The 20205-nt window shown below is 45.8% G+C and overlaps 1 protein-coding gene across 1 annotated transcript in view; it reads left to right on the forward strand.

The window, feature by feature from the left end:
* The window catches only part of APPL2 (adaptor protein, phosphotyrosine interacting with PH domain and leucine zipper 2), a 50672-nt gene that overhangs the window by 16556 nt on the left and 13911 nt on the right, over positions 1–20205 (forward strand). The window contains exons 3-11 of the mRNA XM_012772749.2: positions 1163–1222; positions 2012–2083; positions 6762–6849; positions 9590–9631; positions 9766–9824; positions 10582–10728; positions 14377–14459; positions 18028–18186; positions 18974–19162. Coding sequence (XP_012628203.2) covers positions 1163–1222; positions 2012–2083; positions 6762–6849; positions 9590–9631; positions 9766–9824; positions 10582–10728; positions 14377–14459; positions 18028–18186; positions 18974–19162 — 899 coding nt within the window. The remainder of the gene's footprint in view (positions 1–1162; positions 1223–2011; positions 2084–6761; positions 6850–9589; positions 9632–9765; positions 9825–10581; positions 10729–14376; positions 14460–18027; positions 18187–18973; positions 19163–20205) is intronic.

Here is a 20205-nt window from a genome sequence, read left to right on the forward strand (position 1 = left end):
TTGTCTGCAAAGAGGGCCAAAAAAACCGTGAGATTTGGCTCTTATGGGTCTTGCAAAGTAGGACCAGGAAAAGAAAACATAAGAGCTGAGGACTTAACCTTAAAGCAATAGCAAACTCAGGAGAAATAGAAAGTAGAGGCCACAGTGAAGAAAGTAGGCCTGTACCCTCCCCTCACCTGTGCCAAGTCAGATCAGTGGCTCTGCTCCTCTTAGGAGTAAGCCCTGAATCTGAAGAGAAGCTGTAGCTGAGCTTTAGAAACATAAGGCACATTTTCTAGGCTGGTTGTGTGGGTGGTGGGAGGACGGTGGTAGAAAACCACTGTGTAGCCAGAGATTAGAGGAATAAACAAGGGGAGAGGAAAGCTAACAGCATGGGCCAGTGAAAATGGCATAAAACAGGCCTTCCAGGCATGATAGCTCTTCAAGAGCAGTGATTTCCTTGGGTCTTCTGGAACACTTGGGTTTAGCTGTGCTTCTGTTACTGCCATCATTACCAACCGGAGCTCTAAGTCTGGTAGAGTCTGACTCTGTCACAGAGCTGCTTCAGTTCCTGCTGCACTTCCAGCGTGTCTGGGCCCCCGGGGCCTGCGTGCCTTCTACCTGCATCGTCACCAGCCTTGCCTCACCTCCATGCCCGCACCCCTTGCTCCTGCTCCGCTTTGGAGCTCTTCGAACAGGCTGTTCACTTCTTCCACATGTTCCCTCCTTCTGGAAAGCTCATACCCATGGCAAAGTCCTAGTCTTTCTTCAGGGCTCTGCTTAAAACATCTCTTCCTTAGAGACCATCTAGTCCTTCTGTCAGAGCCTCCCAGCACATCCAGTGTTTGCCCTTTGCAGTTCTTGTCACGCTTGCAACTATTGTTTTGCTGTCTGCGTCTCCAAAAAGCCCCATTAGAACAAGGACTGTGTCTCTTTTGTTGAATGTTTGTCACGTTATAATTGCTCACCACTGAATGACTGACCAGAAGGAGCTGTGATTTGTAAAAGGTTTTAAAAAAAAGACAAGCTTTAACCTTTTGCTTTGGTTTGGTCTTGTTTTCCAAATGTCTGATTAAAATATTTTATTATTCCACAGGTGCATACACACTATTTGTAAGTGATTCTCTGAGATTCCCTGTGTATGCAGTGGACAAGTCTTATTTGCTTTCTCTTCTCCCCACAGAATGAGATGTGCCTGGCCACTCAACAGCTTTCTAAGCAACTGCTGGCATATGAAAAACAGGTAACTTGATATTTATGTGGCATATGATGCTGTCTATGTTCAAGACTCCCTTTTTTTTGAGACAGAGTCTCACTCGGTTGCCCCAAGTAGAGTGCAGTGCCATCAGCCTAGCTCACAGCAACCTCAAACTCCTGGGCTTAAGCGATCCTCCTGCCTCAACCTCCTGACTAGCTGGGATTATAGGCACATGCCATGATGCCCAGCTAAGTGTTCTAGTTTTAGTAGAGACAGGGTCTCACTCTTGCTTAGGCTGGTCTCAGACTCTTGAGCTCAAGCGATCCTCCTGCCTTGGCCTCCCAGAGTGTTAGGATTACAGGTGTGAGCCACCGTAGCAGGACTCTCTTAAGTGGAGTTCTTTTAAAAGAATTTTCCAAAGGCACTCTTTAGAGACTTTCAATTATGTATTTTTTTTCTAGTTATTTTTGTCTTTTTCATCCACTGATTAAATTCTAATTGGAGATTATCCCAAAGTCTTTATGAGGTATTCTAATTAGCCACCAGAAGTAATGAGCTTCCTTTGAGGGTTTATAGTCTTGAAGGAAGTACAAGTGAATCAATGCTAACAATTCTAGGAAATAAACACTCAAATAAAGGGGTCATTATGTTCAACAGAAAGGTGATGACCAATGAAGGGATGGCCAGGGATGGGCAGTTGACACTTCTGACAGGGTGTGCTCTTGGGAGGAGAAAGGAAGTTGATGTGGGGGGCTGGTGTTCTGTGGGTAAACCTGTAGTGCTGAATTCTCTAGCATTCAGGTAACACCTGGCTCTTTTATTTTTTGGTCTTAGAATTTTGCTCTTGGCAAAGGGGATGAAGAAGTAATTTCAACACTCCACTATTTTTCCAAAGTAGTGGATGAGGTAAGAGAGCAACATGGGAAATTTGTATTTGAATCTTTCTTGAACTTTCTTTCATCTTTATTTTGGCCTACTTTCCATTTCTAAATATCTACTTAAATATCTGAGAAGATATCTCAACTTGTTGATCTTCCAAGGTTCATTTCATAAGAGAAGTTGTATATTATGTTTGTTTCTGGTTTGAGGGGAAAGGCTTTGGTAAACATGAAGAATAGAACAAATGATAGATTTCTAAGAATTCAGTTTCCTAGGAGAGTGTATTAGTTTCTAAGGTCTGCCATAATCAATTACCACAACTAGGTGGCTTCAAACAACAGAGATTTATTCTCTCACAGTTCTGAATGAGGCCAGGAGACTGGAATTGAGGTGCTGGCAGGGCCACTCTCTCCAAAGGCTCTGGGGGAGAATCCTTCCAAGCCTTTTCCAGCGTTTGGTGGCTCCAGGCATTGTTTGGCTTGTGGCAGCATAAGTGCAATCGCAGCCTCTGACTTTACACACCACCCCAGGGTTTTCCTTGTCTGTGTCTTTTCGTCTTACAAATACACTTGTCTTTGGATTTAGGGCCCACCTGGCTAATCCAGGATTGTCTCATTTCAAGACCCTTCATTATAACTTCAAAGACCACTTTTCCAAATATTCTGCGTGGATGTGTCTTTTATGGGAGGAGCACAATTCAACCCACTAGAAAGGGCTTCTTACCACTGTTCTTGTAGCCGTGTTGTATAATACATTTGGAATATTTGTAAAAAAAAATGTCATTATTTAAAAAGTGTATAAATTATAATTGTAAAAAACATAAGAGTTCAAATACTACTGGTGCTGGGTGGAGCTCTGTAACATTAGGTAGGTTTAAACAGTTTGATCTTTTAAGGAGTTTGCAATACTTAAAAATAGAAAATCTTTATAAAGAGTAAACAAAAAATATGTGGATGTCACTTAACTGTCTAATTACTGATCTGCAGTAGGTGCTATCTTTGGTTTACAAAATGAGAAACTAACATTCACAGAAAACTGTACTGGTTTCATTTTCATTCATTTAACAAATCAGTTCAACAGGCTGTAATTCATTCAGCAAGCATTTAGCAGATGCTGCTCTAGGCACTAGGGATATAACAGTGAACAAGTCATCTAGTTCTTACTGAGCTTTGTCCTCTACCCCACTGAATAGTAGGAAAAAGACAGTTCTCCTACTTTACTTTTAACTCTCAATGCACTTCTAGTCACCAAAAAGTATGGGTTTTCCCCTCACCAAGCAATTCTCTGACACCAACTGGGTGTTCTACGATTCAATTCTGACACCAACCAGAGTAAACACAAACCTTATAGGTTAAGGCTTCAGTCCCACAAGACTGCACCCAACTTCAGGTCCCAATTTCAAGTCCCAAATTGCCATCTGTACTTCTGAATGGCTATAAATTGTGGGAACCCTCCTTGGGTTTGATAATTTGCTCACAGAATTCAGGGAAACACTTGCTTATATTCACTGGCTTATTGTATAATAAAGGATATGATAAAAGATACAGGTGAACAGCCAGAGGGATATGTAGGGCAAAGTATGGGGGAAGGGATGTGGAGCTTCCATGCCCTCTCTGGGCATGTCACCCTCCCAGCACTGCCACATGTTCAGCAACCTGGAAGCTCTCCAAGCCTGTAGTTCAGGGACCTTTGTGGAGGCCTTATCATGTAGGCATGATCAGTCTCTAGTTCCTATTCCTGGAGATGGGGGTTGGGGTTGAAAGTTTCTGTTCATGGCTTGGTCTTTCTAATGATCAGCTCCCATCCTGAAGCCCACCAAGATCTGCCTAATTAGAACAAAAGACACTTCTGTCACCCAGGATAGTCCATGGGATTAGGAGCTCCTTGTCAGGAACTGGGGTCAAAGATCAAATGTTAGCACAAAAGATATTCCTAGCAACCCTGTCACTCAGGAATTACAAGGGTTTTAGGAGTTCTGTGCCAAGAACTGGGGGCAGAGACCAAATACGTATTTTTTATTATGGCACAATATCACACCCACTACTAGGGCTCTTTCTAAAATATGTGTTGAGATGGATGGAGGATAAATAGGAAATGTAATTATAGAAGTGCAAAAAGTGATTTTTGGAAGATGGGAAGAATTTTTCTTAACAGTGGATGAGTAACCAGGGGGAGAAGCAGTAGGCTGTACCCACTGAAGTCATGTGTTTTCTTGAGTAGAAGGGAGTTGCTAAGGAAGTGTGGTTAGTTGTCAAAACCCCAGAACCAAGATTTCAGTTTGAAATATTTACTCACAACCATGTTTTCATGGACAGGAATGATGATTCTCTTAGTGGGGGGGTGAATCATTCCTACAGGATGGAAGTGCAGTTTTACAGGTAGTATCACGGCTTACTGTAAGGTAGCACCATAGGGAGTTCTCAAACAAGCCCTGTGATGTAGAGACCTCAGGGAGTGAATGCAGTTAGCTCTAGTAGGGTCTAGATCTAGGAAGAGGACAGTAGCTTTTGAGGTTATTTTCTCTACCTGGGCCTAAACCAGGTTGAAATATTTTTAAGACAAGTTCTTTGAATCACAAATTGAAGAAAAAATCAACTGAAAGAGATTTATGTGGCTTAAATTTAATAGGATGCCTTGGAATGAGATCTCATGTTATAAGTCACATGGAGATTTCCACGCATGGTGATTTCCCCAAAAGCAAAGGTTCTGGATCACTCCCTTGTAGTACACCTGGGACAGGTTGTCATTCTCATTACAGATTCCATGGATTGAATGCCAAGTATGTTCGTGTCAGGCACTCTGTCCTGAGTGCTTTCTGTTCATGTTACAGTCTTACCCTCACATGCCTTAGTCACGCAAGGAGGATGGCGTCATTCCTGTTTTCTGTGCTGTTTTCTGTGTGGTGATGCTGACATGCTGAGAGATGACCCACACACTTTCAACTCTCCTCAATGAATGTGGTTAAAAGAGATTGTCCCATACATTTCAAAAGCCCCAAGGCAAAACGTCAATGACACAAACCCCTTGATCCTTTAGAGGAAAATGAGTAGCCAGGAAATTTGCCATTCCTGAAGTGCAAAACCACTGGAAAGCCACTTAATCTCTCTGAGTTTTGGTTTCTTCATCGTAAATGGCAATGGCAGGAATGCTTACTTAATTGAGTTGTTATGTAGATTATATTAAATAATACATATCAAAGTATTGAGCACAGAGCCAAGTACATGATAGGTGTACTTGCTGACATTCATCCAATTGACCGTTAATGAAAAACAGTACATTTCTTACTGAAGTTATTCTATCAAAACAGTCAGTACATTCTATCCATGCATTTACTGGCATGACTGTCTCATGTATTCCCCCAGAATAAAGCTGCTATGCTTTGACTAGACTGAGAGATTGGGAGAACATTAACAGCTGGTCCTAACACCCCCTTGCCTGGTGAATGGTTGACCTTAGTCAAGTCTTTAAGCTGATCACATCGTCCTCTGCAGCCACAGCCCTGGAGGACCAGACGTGTTGAGAGATCTGTGTACAGAAGGGTGATGCATACATGTGACTTCTGTTACTGCTGAAGGAGACTTTGCCACATGGGGACTGCAAAAATGATTGCTGGGTGATTTCCCCTTAGTCACCCAGCAGGAATCCCAGAATATCTGCAAGTCTGTGGCTCAATGGGAGAATCCCTTCCATGTGTTTGTTCAGTGCTGGTGTCTAGACTCCCTAACACGTGAAGGCTTGGAGCTTCATGAGCGTGAAGGACAAACTCCGTATCCCAGGACTAATAGTGGGAAGAGCATGAATCTTAGATCCCAACAGCCTGGGATTAAGATCTCAGCCACACTGTTTATATGCTGTCTGGATTTGGAGAGTTATTTGCCTGTCTATAAAATGTCGTTAATAAATAATATCTAACTGATAGAGTGGGTGAAAACCAAGTGCTATAAAGCACCTAAAGCTGGCACACACAAAGTGCTGAATAGCAGTAGCATTGATGGTGATGATTTTTGTTTCTCTTAGACCATTTGTAAAAACAAGTTTTAGTAAGTCCTTGAGGTAGAAGGGGAGAAAGAATCAAGAGTTGTTAAAATTAAAATCCATCTGGTGAAGAAGGTCGCATTCCAATACAGTCATCTTGTTTATAGAAAGGTCCTTCTCTAAAGAGCAGAGGCCTGACATCTGGTGGAGCAGTTTCAGTAGGGAGCATTCTTTCTCCAGAGTAACTCCAGGCTCACAGCCTGCTGTGGTTTGGGGGCTAGTAGGTTCCCAGCAGACCTGTCTTTCAGGTGTGACTTCAGCCTCTCTGGGAACGAGAGAGCTGACAGTGGCCTGGCGAGGTGCTGAGCCCCATTGAGCACGGCCGGTAGGCTGCGTTCACTGCAGGCACATCCAAGCGTTCCGATCGTCCTGCCCTGCCAGGAGTGGCCCAGAGTGGGAACACAGAGCCACAGTCCACACAGTGAACAAAGAGTAACTGTGGGCCCAGAAACTCCTTTAACAAGCTTCACTGATAACCACGGTCAGTTAGATCCATACTTTTCTGTTTTTCATACCTGTAGGCCTATATCATTTGCTGCTTTATAAAGGGTTTTTGTTTGCTGAGGAAGCTTTCTAACTGCACAGAAGTGTTCAATGTGATGCCTTGGTGAAACGAGACTGTCAGTAATGATGTGTATAATTTTCTTCAATAGAGTTCTCTTTCTTTCAGCTTAACATTCTCCATACAGAGCTGGCTAAACAGTTGGCAGACACAATGGTTCTACCTATTATACAATTTCGAGAAAAAGATCTCACAGGTAAAGTAACAGAGTTCAGTGCCAGTTACCTTCAAAATAATGTTTAATTCACTTAATTCTTACTGTATTTCTGTAAATATGTAGATCCTAGAGAAATGCCTTTCTTTTTGAGCAGTTCAATTCAGCAAACTTTTACTGACCGCCTGCTATGTTCCTGGCTCACCTTAAGGTCAAAGGCCAATAAAAAGACAGATGTGGAAAATAGATCATTGTAATGTCTTGCGATGAGGGCAGTGGGACAGAGAGGCACAAGGAACAGAAACAGCACATGGAAAGGCCTGATTGCCTTTTTGGACATTAGGGTGCCAGGGAAGGCTTCCTGAAAAAGGTGATCTCTGAGCTGGGATTTGAGAGCTAGGTAAATGTTTACCAAGTAGAAGGTGATATTATAGGTTAGGGAACATTTGTAAAAAGCACACTGTTCTTGGGGAAATGCTTTGGAATGTAAGTGGGGGGGTGTTGGAGAGGGGAGGCTGGGACGGGGACCATGCTTTCTCCATGCTGGGCTCTGGAGATGCAGCCGTGAGGACAGGCGGGTCCCTGCTCTCGTGGAGCTCACAGTGAGGGAGGGAATCTGACTAGGGCAGAGAACCTCACTGGCCTTTAGGACTCATTTTGCTTCTTCAACTAAAATAAAACTTTAGGATAATTTTATATTTTTTAGAAATCAGGTAGTCACAAGATGAATATAAAAAAAGAATGAATAATCTTGAAATAATTTAGGTAATGTTAGAAAAAAGAGGATCCAAATTTTCTAGTCCTATTCTTTCTTCATTAAAAATACTTGTTACTTAAAGATTAAAGAGTTATATTTTCTAGAACACTGATATTAAAAATTGCTGACCCAAAATGGCTAAACCTGAGAACTAAAAGATCTGTTCAGTTTAATACTTCCTCTTTAAAAACATAACCTCCTTAAACTATTTAGGCAAAAGAAGTTGTAGTAAATCTAAGGGCAAATCTTAAAGGTGAAGATTTTTCCCCCTTGCTTTGAGGTCCCCTGTCACCTTGTCACCTGAGGCTGGGGACAGAGGTAGGACAGGTATAAACTCTAGCCAGGGTCAGATTGGCAGTACTGAAACTTACTCAGTAGAAAGTAAGCAGGTATCAGTGAGCTTGTATAAAGGCAAACCTCGACTGAACAGACAGGGCCTTCAGTGCTTCTTCGTGTTGCTTGTCTGTCATTGCATATGACTCCAAACCTGCTCAGTGCAGCTGTATGGGAATTATTCAATCCTGAAAGCCTCATTGGGTGCATTTTAAAAGATTTTCTCTAAATAAATCACTAGAAATGTCTGGAATATTGTCTTAAAAACAAACCCCACATCTGTTAGAAAATAATCATCTATCCCTCAAGACGTATCTTGTGAGATTTACGTTTTGTTTATGGGCGGCAGGCAGACCCAGGATTGAGAATGCCCAATGGTGTTAATGGCAGTGGCACTTGTTCATCCAGAATGACCCAAGTTGTGGATTAGTAGTAGTATTTACCCAGGATGGTGATTTTTTTTTTTAAGGAGACTAAAACTGCTTATTAGTAATAAAAGGTGTGTATGGAAAAAGTTAATCAAATATCCTTTTCTGATGCCACCAAGACATAAATTTGAAGTGTTTGGTCCAGGTCATATCTGAGTCAACATCAGAACTAAATTAGAATCTGGCCTCCCCTCTGCCTAGACAATAGTATTTTATCTTATATTTCATTGCCTTTTCTTCATTTACCCATCAATACAAGCACATAATCTGAATGAAGAGAACACAAGAGATACTAAGGAAGTTATTTAAAATTGATAAGTACAAACATCTAAAACTCTAACAGGAAGTATAAGATGGGAGAGAAAGAAAAAAAAACTTGAAGAGGGAAGGGCAGAAGGCAGCCCTTTGTCAGAAGCAGTAAGAATAATGTTGGGAGAAATTTAAAAGCTGGAGGCAGTTTGGAGGCAAGTTGAAAACTAGCATAGAAGATGTGAAATGCTTTGCTTTTTTGACAAAGTAGAAATGGAATGTTTTAGAATTGTAGGAAGTATCACTTTCTTTTAGGTATCAATCTTTGTGTTTTTAAGTTTTTAACCTTGGACAGTCATTGCTCTCAGTGACCTTTGACCTTTGGGGTCTTTTGGTTTGGGACTCTGTGAAGCCATCGTTACGCACGATGGGTGTGTAGCACCCATATGGGTAATAGTTATTGGCATTGGCTTGTTGCAAGTACAGTATGCTAGATTGTGTCCCATTTTCTTCATTAATGCACGTTCCCTATACTCCTTTGTCCAGCAATGACTCTCGTTAAGTCAGCTGTTGAAATGGCAACACAGGAAACTTCTAGGTTCCGGGTATAGTCCTGACTACATTCTAAGGGAAGATATATTAAGACACTACTTTGGGATTGAAGAATCAGAACTTAAGGTTATATTCCAGGTCTCCATGGAGAGTGCCTGGTCACCGTGCTGCCTGGCCCCTGTCTGCAGAGTACCCTTCATGCAGCCCAGGCACTGTCTGCAGAGCAAGGGCTGCATGGGCAGTTGGGGTCACTGGGTGTGGGGTGCACATGAGGCCATATGCTCCCATAAGACCAGGGTTCCCAGCCTCCAGGCCAGGCTCATGAGAACAGAGGACGTGCAGAGGCGCCACAGAGCTTTTCCCTGCCACACACGTACTCTTACTCTCTTGGGAAAGCACGGAACTCTGGATTGGCATGTTTAAATTTTGTTTGCTCTAAGTTGTTTCTTTTTCTCCTATTCAGAAGTAAGCACTTTAAAGGACCTTTTTGGACTCGCCAGCAATGGTAGGCACCTTCTCCATCCTCAGGGCGTGGACATGCTGATGTGTGTGGGCTCAGGATGTGGGTGGGAGGAGATGCTGAGTGCATGTTCCTGCCTTTTGACCCTTCTGGCTGTTGAAATGTCTCTTTATTTTTAGAGCATGACCTCTCGATGGCAAAATACAGCCGGCTTCCTAAAAAAAAGGAGAATGAGAAGGTAAGAATACCTTACATTTTTCTCTTCATTTACTTAAGCTCCTTTTGTTTCTTCCTGTTGTGAATTTGTAGCATATAAGAGTTTCTTGATGATTTTTTTTCATATACGTGCACTTTGAACATTATTTATTTCACGTCTCATAAGGAGACCTCTACTTCTCTATTCTAGATTTTTAAACTGGTTTATTAGATAGCAACTTGGAGCCATTGTAAGATTATGATCACACAGTGATTTTAACTTCAGCTTGGTTCCTCTTCTGGTCTCCTGACTCATATATCGCTCGGGTCACTTGAACTCCTTGCCCCAAGTATTGACTTTTTAATCCATGCTTTCTAGGTTTCTTGTTACTATAGATAATACTGAGTATCTTCATGCATTTAACTTCTTACTTGTGTTATATGATTTCCTTGGGCTAAATTATTTCGTTGGAATACAATCTATGAGTGAACCAACATGTTTGTGGCTTTCAAAGCGTTCTGGCCGTATTGATTTCCCAAAGGATTGTGGTGCTTTGTACTGCTGCCAGGAAAGGACTGGCTTCACCAGTGCAGCCTTACAAGCACTGAGATGCGATTATTTGGATACTTTTAATTGGAATTTTTTAAGAAGTCGAAGTGCAACTTTATTGTGTTTTGTTATATTTGTCATGAAAATAGTTATAATGAGTAAACATGTTTTGAAGTTGCATGCTGTTATTGAATTGGCACATACAAAAACTTGAAGAAAACTTGAAGTTTTCCTTCCTCCTTTTACCCAGGTGAAGACTGAAGTTGGAAAAGAGGTGGCCGCCGCCCGGCGGAAGCAGCACCTGTCATCTCTCCAGTACTACTGTGCCCTCAACGCGCTGCAGTACAGGAAGCGGGTGGCCATGATGGAGCCCATGATAGGCTTTGCCCAAGGACAGGTAGGGGGAGTCCCTTCCCTGAGGGATGAAACCTAAGCCAGTCACGGTGTTCTGCAGAGACGGCATATAGGAGAAACTAGAGCATCATCCTAGAAAGAAACACAAATGTACAGTCTCTCTGGAAACTTTCTGGGATTCAGCACTTGGAGAGCTTCCAGTTGGGCTGAGTCATCTCTAGCTGGGTGCACATTAGCCCGTGGTTAGGCTGCACGTGCAGGAAATGATGGCCTGAGTCCTAAGCTCCCTTGGGAGGAGCCCGCATGGCCCTTTTTCCTGATCCAAATGCAAGCCAGGCCTGGCCAGTTTTCCTAGAAGCAGCGGACTGCACAGGGTGGGTGGCGAGCGGGTAAGCCGGGGTGCTGCACGTGCCCTTGCTGCTCCGAGCCGTGGGGCCCGGCCACCGCTGCTTATTCTCGATGACACAGCTCCCGGGCTAGTGCCAACACCTGAGCTTCTGGGGCATGGGGCAGCACTGCCGGGCCCTTATGAAGTCTTCCGTGTTTATTTGGTTTCTTCCCTCCTATTTAATGATCTACCAATATTTATCTTAAGGGAGGCTGCAGTTTAAGGATGGGGACTTGACTGTTATGGCAGCAGTGCCGTAGGGACTAGAGTGAGTGTGAGCGTGAGGCTCGAGGCACTGAGCCCCTTGCGCCCCTGCCCTGCGTTAGCCCCGCTCGCGTTCACTCCAGAACCTCCCTTTGGCACCTGACAAATGCGCCCAGGAATCATCTTTCTGTTGACGTCCTAGGAACAGAAAGGGATGTGAGGGAGCAAATGTTGATAAGAAAAAGTCACCGACTTGTAAGAATACTCCACATATGAGTATCTATCACTTTTATAATACATTTTAAAATATTTTTTTCTCAAAAAACTACAGTATCAGTTTCATTCAGGGAAAAGGGGAACAAGAGAGGATGTTTAAATGGGCAAGCTCACCCGTCTGTCTTCTCGGGGTGGTTTGGTTACATTGCTGGATGGTGAGTTGCCTAAAGGCAGCCCGTGCCTTCAGAGGTGACACTGAGATGGAGCAATAGAATCTTTCCGTGTCGTCTGAGTAGAGTTGATAGCCGTGGGCTTCAGTCCTCACAAGTCCCGGGAGCCCCTGTGCACACAGGTGTGGGCTCCCACTCCTCACTGTCCTCTCTCCTGCAGTCAAGTCTGGCACTCTGACCTGGCGATGTCCTCACTTTGTTAGAGAATGCCACTGCTTTGTTCTCTTTTGTTAATATCTCCTGTCATGTGTACCCCCTGGGTGGACAGTCCTTGTCTCTAGGGCAGTGATCCTTGCTCAGTGAGCCGCCCAGCGTCAGGGAGGGTCGTGGGCTAATGTCTCAGGAGGAGGAGCAGCTCCAGTGCTGCGGTGCTCAGTTGGTCGGAGGAGGGTCCTCACAAGGCCTACAGGATGGGTTTGGCACCAGCTGGCTCCCCTCTCCCATGGCCAAGGACTATACCACCCGTCCTGGCCTAGATTTTTAGGTGAGCGCTGCTGGCCCCAGAGGGAGAGGAGGAGCTGTGGGTACAGCCCTGGGCCTGGGAGCAGAGTGGAGCACATGTCACTATTGGGTGGCAGGAGCATCATTTTTGAAGACTGAGGATGACACGTCATTTTTCATATGAAAAGTGTCCAGATTTTAAGACATACAACCAAGCAGTCCCTTACTCTGCAGATTTTTAAAGATGCTAGTGAAAACTATACTTCCTTCTTTTAGACAGGTCTGTTGACCAACACCGTGAATCTTTTGGATGAGTCACAAGCAGCTGCCCTGCTCCTGCCTCATGTGGCCTTTGCAGTCAGTGTTTGTTGAGCATCCACCTCTGTTAGCTGATGTTTAAGTGACCATTGCACTTCCTGCTTCTCACTGCGGCTCCTGTGGGGAGACTCACCCAGGCTCTCAGCACCACCCACCTTTGTGGAGGCGTGGGGACTACATTTCTGCCCTCTCCAGCCTTCGTCAAACTGGTTTTTAATTAAATTATGAGTCAGTCCTCTTGCCTGCAAACTGAGGTTCTGTGATATGTATGCAGGTTTTCAAGAATATAACAATGAACTCCAGAGCAATATTGACAGAGTGACGGCTATGCTGTAGCTATAGAAGCCAGTGTCTTACTTTCTTCTGTTCATTTGCTCATCTGATTTTTTTTTTTAGGGATTATGTGAGTCCCTGCCCTAAGGAGCTATGACTTGGACTTAGAGTATAAATTCCAAATGAATTCAGGGAGGGGAAGGAAAGAGAAGTCACTATAATGTTGTGTTATTAGAAATGCAGGCTCCTCTTTTAATAGAGTAATGATTAATATTCTATTAGATATTTAACATCTCAGGGGTTTAAAATGGCATTTACCGTGTTGATCTCTGTATGATTCAAAGGTCATGGGCCAAAACATCCCCCTGCATGTATGACCTTGCCTCAGGATAATCACGATCATCTGTTTCATCCTGTGATAACTAAGGGCGCTGGTGTACACGCTTTCCCAGGGTACCTGGGGACTGGCGGGGAGGCTGTCAGAACTGTGCTGATAGCACCTACGAGGCTCCTCGGGGTAAGAGGTCGACTTCAGTGCCTGCCACCCAGGCAAGGTGGGCTTTGCTCACACAGGTGAGCTGGGGTCATGCGTGAGAGGATACCCATGTCCACAATGAATATCTGCTCTTTTTTCATAACCTAGGCTTGCAACTGTTACCCCTCGGCCATTAGACTTGTAAAATGGAGCAGTTTATACCAGATATGTAGGTTTCTTTAAAGCCATAGCCATGAGAAGAATGGAAACTTGACTCAGGGTGGAATGGTTGCAGATGTCAGTAACACACAGAAATGTTCTTCTTCCTCACTCCCATACTCCTGCCCTCAGGGTTGTCAGGGGACCCAGACTTTCTAGGAAAAGAATATTATACAGGCATCACAGGAAGTAAGGAATTTCTTCGTTTGGTGCCCTAAAGACAGCAGCTGTAGTTTCACTTTCAGACTGCATAGTCCTTGGGCCTCCTAGTGGCCACTCTGCCCTGGGCAGAGAAAATGTGCATCATGGAACGTGGGGAGCAGGAGGCCTTCAACTGTGTCTAGCACCTCTGTGGTGCCAGGGCCCTGCTGCGTCCTTTATGTATATAGTCCTCTTTAATGTGATGTCAGGGTTGCAAGAGGCTTTTAAAGGTCTTTACCTAGTTTTCCCTCTGCGACCTCAGCCAGCTCACCAGCCAGCCTGTGTTTGGACCTGCACAGGACTCAGTGAGTGGACGTGTAAACTTGTCATGCTGCGCTATAGCAAGTGCTTGTCACTTTCTTGCTGGTGCTGAGGTGAATAAGAATAAGTTGCCTTCAGGAAACTTACCATCTAAAATTCATGCAAGAAAAAGCTGCTAATATAAAAAACAATTATCAGTAGTAATTATTCAAACACTGGCTGTGTACCAAGCACTTGACTTCCATCGTTCCTGATATCCGTAGCCTTTCAGCAAGATGGCCAGGTCTTACTCTCCCCTTGTCACAAACACATTTGGGACTTGGGAGGGACGCAGCCAGCGTGCGGAGACTGAGAGACACCGCCAGTGCTGCAGCGAGCCGCCCCCTGCTGCCAGTTGCACATTTCCTGAATTCATGGATCGTGTTCCCTAGATGACTTTCAGCACATCCTAATTTTATCTTTCAGATTAACTTTTTTAAGAAGGGAGCAGAGATGTTTTCCAAACATATGGACAGCTTTTTATCCTCCGTTGCAGACATGATTCAAAGGTAATGCTGCACCCTGGCTTGGCTCTCACATGCCCGGTGCCTTTCCTGCTGAATTGACATCTCTCGGGGTGGAGGGAGGGCTCGGGCTGCAGAGGGTCCCACAGAGGCCCTGCCCACCCTGTGCCTCACCATGGCCGCCGATGTGTGTGGATACTTGGGACACACGGTTGAAGGGCGATGGTTTCTGCAGCCCCAACTACTGTGGTGCCCAGAGCCTCCCAGGACAGTGAAAGGCTAAGTAAAAGATTACAGCATCCATGGAGGTACTTCCCCATTGAGCCCAGGTTCCTCTTCTCAGGGTCTCTTTTTGTTAACGTTCAAGTTTGACACGTTATAAGCCCGAGAATGTAGCTGAGGTTTGCTGTGGATTTAGAAGAGGTCTTTGCACGCTAATGGGAGTAGCAGCCAGAAGCGCTGCGGCCTTTCAGGAAACTAATCCACGTGGCAGTATGTATAGATAAGTGAGGTGTTAAGCCTTTTTAGAATTGATTTAACAAATTGCAAATGCTTATTTTAAAAAACACCACATCACTCTCTTCAGAGGCTCTGCCCACACTCACTGAGTGTGTGGCTGCTCTGCGCTGCCCTCCCTGCACTCCCGCAGCGACCTCTGGGGACACTCCTGACCCACAGCCTCAGGCTTGTTCCCCAGAGCACAAGCGTGGGGCTCCCCGAGCACTCGGCAGCATTTCTGGAGTACAGGAACACCTCTGCGTGTGATTGACAGATAAATATACAAAATGGAAAGATGAGTAGGGAGTTTTATTTCATATGGAAAAGTGAAGAAGTTGCTCATTTTCTTGAAGATTTTGCATTTCAAAATACCTTGTGAAGGCCAAACAGTGGAATTTATTTAGGCAGAAGTCTACCTAAAATGCTCTGAAAATAAAGAATGAATCCCACGAAACCCAGTGCTGAGCGTTCATGCAGACTCCAGGGGAGAGTTGTAAGCGCATACTCCTTCCTGAAAGTCACTGAGCTGTTTTTTTCCAGATAGTTGGCAGCAGTGAGTGATGTAGGCTAGATTTATAATTATGCTAGAAAGCAATTTGTGAAATCTGATTTTGGTTTTTTGCCTTTTAATTTATTTGGTTATTAGCCTCTGGGAATGTTAGGAAGAAGTTAAAGATGAGAACTTAATAAATTGTCACTTCATAGCAGTACCCTCTCCCCTGTCTTTCACTATCTCTCTCGTCCTACTCTAACTCTCAGAATTCCATGGCTTTTTATGTTTCTGGGAGAACCATCCATACTTCATTTTTTTCATGTTCTAGATTGTTTTATTAATGGATGGCAAGACATTTGTGCCCGTGTCTTTGAGATGCCATAGTATTCTCTTCTTGCAGATCCTAGAGCCCATGTCTTTCCTCCTCCTTGTCACCATTTTCGTGAACTGTTAATAGGCCAGCCAAAGCATAGCACAAGCCCTCCCAAGAGGACCACAACCCAGCATTAAAGTCAGAGCCCGAACCAGGGTGTGTGGCCTTCTCTGGGCAGACTGGGTCTGGTTTTGCAAGTCTTCCCTCTGCTGCCTGACAAGTTCTAGGTGTGACAGGTGGAGTTCCCAGAGTGAACCTTGCAGCATTTGAATCCTCTGGTTCAAAGAGCTAAGGCATTCTGCTTAAGAATGCTTATTACCCTGTCACGGATGTTTTATATTGGTGCGTGGGTAAATACAGCCACTCTTTTCCAAGCCAAGAGTGGTTTTGCCACCCCATTGCAGCGCGTTAGCAGCCAGCTAGCCCAGAGAGGCCCTGGAATGGGATCTGGTGGTGGCACCAAAGCCTCGCAGCCCTTCCCTGGGAGCAGATAGCGGACAGCCAGGTGCTCTGCTGTTCTCACAGCGTGAGAGGATTCAGAACCCAGCGGGAATCCAGCATGGCTTCCAACAACCACACAGAGCTTTTTTCCTCCCCTAACCCCATGATGATATATTTCTGTGTTTTTCTTAAATCCGTCTACTGCTCCTATATATATTTTTTTAGTTAAATGAAACATGCCTTTTTTTTTTTTTTAAGAGAACCAGTTGAAAGCAGTTACTTTTAGACCCTGTTCCTGGGAGCCTTGGACGAGCTCCAAGTGTTTCTTTGAGCCTGAGTCTGCATGGGGCTGGGGAGGGCAGGTGTTACTGAAAACTCCCTGAAGTCGTGTGCAGGATGTCCTGCTGGTGTACATGAGCATTTTTGGGGGGAGAAGATCCTTCTCTTTCACCACATCTTCAAAGAGGGCTGTTACCCGCAAAAGCTTATGAACCTAAGTGAGCTCGCTGCTCTTGGCTCCCGCCCCCACCCCTCCCAACAGCGGCATTTTTCTCTCCTTCGTTACTTCAGTCGTGGCACGGATGGGGGGGGTAAGCTAATGAGGTTTGTTCTCCAGCCTGCCTGTCCCAGGTCACCAGTGGTAGAGTTCCTACCTAGTCATCCCATTTAATCCCTAGTTCCTACCCTACCCTAGTTCATCCCATCCCTAGTTCCTACCTAGTCATCCCATTAAAATGTCGGAAAAGCCAGAATTAGCTTAGACTGGCTGTCTGAACCGAGCTGCATCAGGGAAGAGGAGAATATGGAAGGTACCAGCCCAGCGCTGCCCAACCACGGGAGAGAGAAAACCCTGAGCATAAGGAACTCGCCTCGAGAGACCCTGGCCCCACTGGTCCCTAGTTCCTTCTGATTTGAGCACTTGTAATTCTGTTTTATGTCCTTTAACACAGTGGAGAGGTGGCACACCGCCTCCAAAGTTTGCTTTCTCAGGTGGATGGGCCCTGTTGGGCAGATTTTGTTCAGGACTTTATAACCAAGACTGTCACCACTGGCTGGGGTAGTCTGCTGAGGCCTCACTTTGTGGGGATAAAGGGACAGCTGCCGTTTCAAGGTAAAGCTTCCAGGCTTTCCGGAGTCTAATGGACCAGAGCCTGACATGGGACCCCTCACCCTGCTGTGGGCCGCCCGTGGCCAGCTTACACGGCCGGGCTGCGCAGCCCTGGACAGCTGCATGGCTGTTAGAAAAGGAAAAGCGTTGCCCTTGGCTCTTCTGTTGCACCTTAGTACCACTTCCTAGTCCTTTTCCTATCTCAGTGGTCATTTCCACCACCCTCGCCTAAGTCATGCAGGGTGCTGGAATGCCTACTATTTCATTTTTTCCTTTGTGGGACTCACAGGCAGGCAGCCTGCACATGCAGCCTCTAAGGAAGGCTTGTCAAATCTTCTATCCAAGAATTTCCATCAGCAGTGCTAAGCATTGATACCTCCTTGTCAGCAGCAAAGCTGTTTAGCTGGGTTCAGGCATATCCAGCGGTACTTCTTATGTTCCGTTTTCAAATAGCAGTCACATAAGCACTTTGCAGACTTGAGTCCCTGTGATCTGTCCCTGTGATCACATAATGCAGACTTGAGTCCTTGTGATCTGTAGTATTAAGGGCCTTAGGTGAGGGTTGTGGCCGTGTAGGAGGCTGGCAACTCCGTCTGAGGCAGAAAGCCTTGCAGGGCTGGCGGGGGTGGCTGCCAGCTGTTTCCTAGTAGTGCTGGGTTGGCCAGTGCAGAGCCACCGACCCCGCATCTTTTGTCTTCAGCATTCAGGGGGAACTGGAAGCCGAAGCAGAAAAGATGCGGGTGTCCCAGCAAGAATTACTTTCTGTCGACGAATCTGTTTACACGCCTGACTTTGATGTGGCCGCACCCCAGATCAACAGGAACCTCATCCAGAAGGCTGGTTACCTTAACCTTCGAAAGTGAGAATGTCTGCCTCTTATTCTAAAATCTGTCTTCCCTAGGAAGTGCATGAAAAGCAAACCACGTTAAGTGCCCATTAAAGTCTGAGGGTGGGTGGGCGAGATTTGGGGACGAGTTCCCAGCACAGCACAGCACCCGTCCCACCTGGAACATAGGAAGCCTCTGAGGCCCTGGTCCCAAACTGCACTGAGAGATGTGGCTAGAAATGGGTCATAGATGCCAAGACACACAGGCTACCCTTGTCTGTGGTCACCATGGCCGTTTGTAAACAGTCCACTCTCAACTGTTGTCATCCTAGACCACTGACAGCATAACCTCCAGTTGGAGCAAAACCTAATCTGCTTAGAGCCCCCGGGATTGTGGGGTGCGTGCTGTAACCCTGGTGCCTCTAACTCGATTTAGAGAAGTTCAGCTCCACGTCTTAGAGAAAACATCTTCCGGGTTTCGAGTTCTTCATGGTGACGGACTAATTCTAGTTCCAGATAGTGGGTGTAGAAGCCAGAGTATGGCTGCCGTGGGGAGAGGGGATACAAACCTGGAGTTGGCCTGGGACTGGCATCTCCCTTGGGAGCGGAGCCCATAACGTCCCAGATCATTCAAGCTAAATTGTACCTCTTCTGCTGCTCTTTTCACTTGAATGACTTTCAAAGCAGTTTTGCTTTAATATATTAAAAAAACCACATTATTTCTAAAATGCCACCAGTACCCATAGAGAGGCAGCAAGGCTTAGAGGTGCTGCTCATGCTTTCTAGTACTAATGGGCTCTTCAAAACATAACTCATACAGCAAAACAGGGCTGGTCACCACCACCTGGGAGAGGCTTTACTTCTTCACCCAAGGCGGGAATCTCATGTGTCAGCCCAGGGGAGCTGTGGCCGGCGGTTTGATCCAGGACCTGGACAACTGCTCCGTGATGGCGGTGGATTGTGAAGACCGGCGATACTGCTTCCAGATCACCACTCCTAATGGAAAATCGTATGCCTCCTGGGTTTTATTTGGGACGAGCACAAGTGTTCACCCCTGCCACGGGCTTCCTAGCTCATTCCTCCATGCCAGCCCTCCATGGGGCAGACCCTATTCCCACTATTGTTGACCTTTCAGGAGGATGATTTTATACTCTCCTTAAAGAAGCCACGTGACCCATATGGGATCCAGCCTGCCTTATTTCAGGAGCCCCAGTGAGGATTTGCCTGTGGCTTTGGGGAAGAGATGACCTACATGTGAAAGCGGCAGAGTAGTTGCTTGTCAGCGGGAGGCAGGAGGCTGTGGCTCCTCCCTGCCTGTCCTCACGAGCGAGCATTGCTGTTCGTGTTGTGGCAGGGCGGGGTGAGGAGAGTGGGGAGGAAGACCCGCCTGAGGAGTCCGTTTTCCAGCTGAAACAGTGGTGAACAGCACAGTGCCTTCAGTGGCAGCAGTGTCATGTGTTACCATGCTGTTCCCACATGCTCCATGGGCCTCGGGCCAGAAGAGGTCACACGTTAAAACTGGGCAGCCTGTAGTCATTCCCAGGAGGTCCCACGCCTGCGGGATCCCCTCTCACCCACAGCAGTGGCTTTCCAGCTGTGTCCCGAGGAATTCCAAGCCCTATGGAGGTGCTTCAGGGTCACTTGCTTGTGGGGAGAGGAGTGGCCCTGTCCCTCAGTCAGAGCCGCTGTGCTGTATTTGCTTTCTACATTGGGGTTCTACGTTAAGAGCCACATGGAGTGTTCAGGGTGGGGGTGGGGACAGTGACAGGTAGTGTGGGTCATCTCTTCTCCCAGGTTGGCAGAGCAGTTTTAGACCCGATCCTTCCTCCTTTAGTGATGGGAAATGGTGTAGGAACAAAGATTCCTAGATTCTAGTCAAGGTCTGGCAGTTACTTAACTCCTCTGGGCCTCACTTTCCCCAGGTATAAAGTAGGGCTAAGATCTGTGTACCCCATGTGCCACGGATATTAGGAACAAAGGAACTAGCCAATTCGGAGTCCCTTTAAGGAGTTAAGGCGTTCGCACAGGCAGGGCAGTGTTGTTGTCTTGTCC

Source organism: Microcebus murinus, chromosome 10 (genome assembly GCF_040939455.1).
Source record: "Microcebus murinus isolate Inina chromosome 10, M.murinus_Inina_mat1.0, whole genome shotgun sequence".
NCBI lineage: Eukaryota > Metazoa > Chordata > Mammalia > Primates > Cheirogaleidae > Microcebus > Microcebus murinus.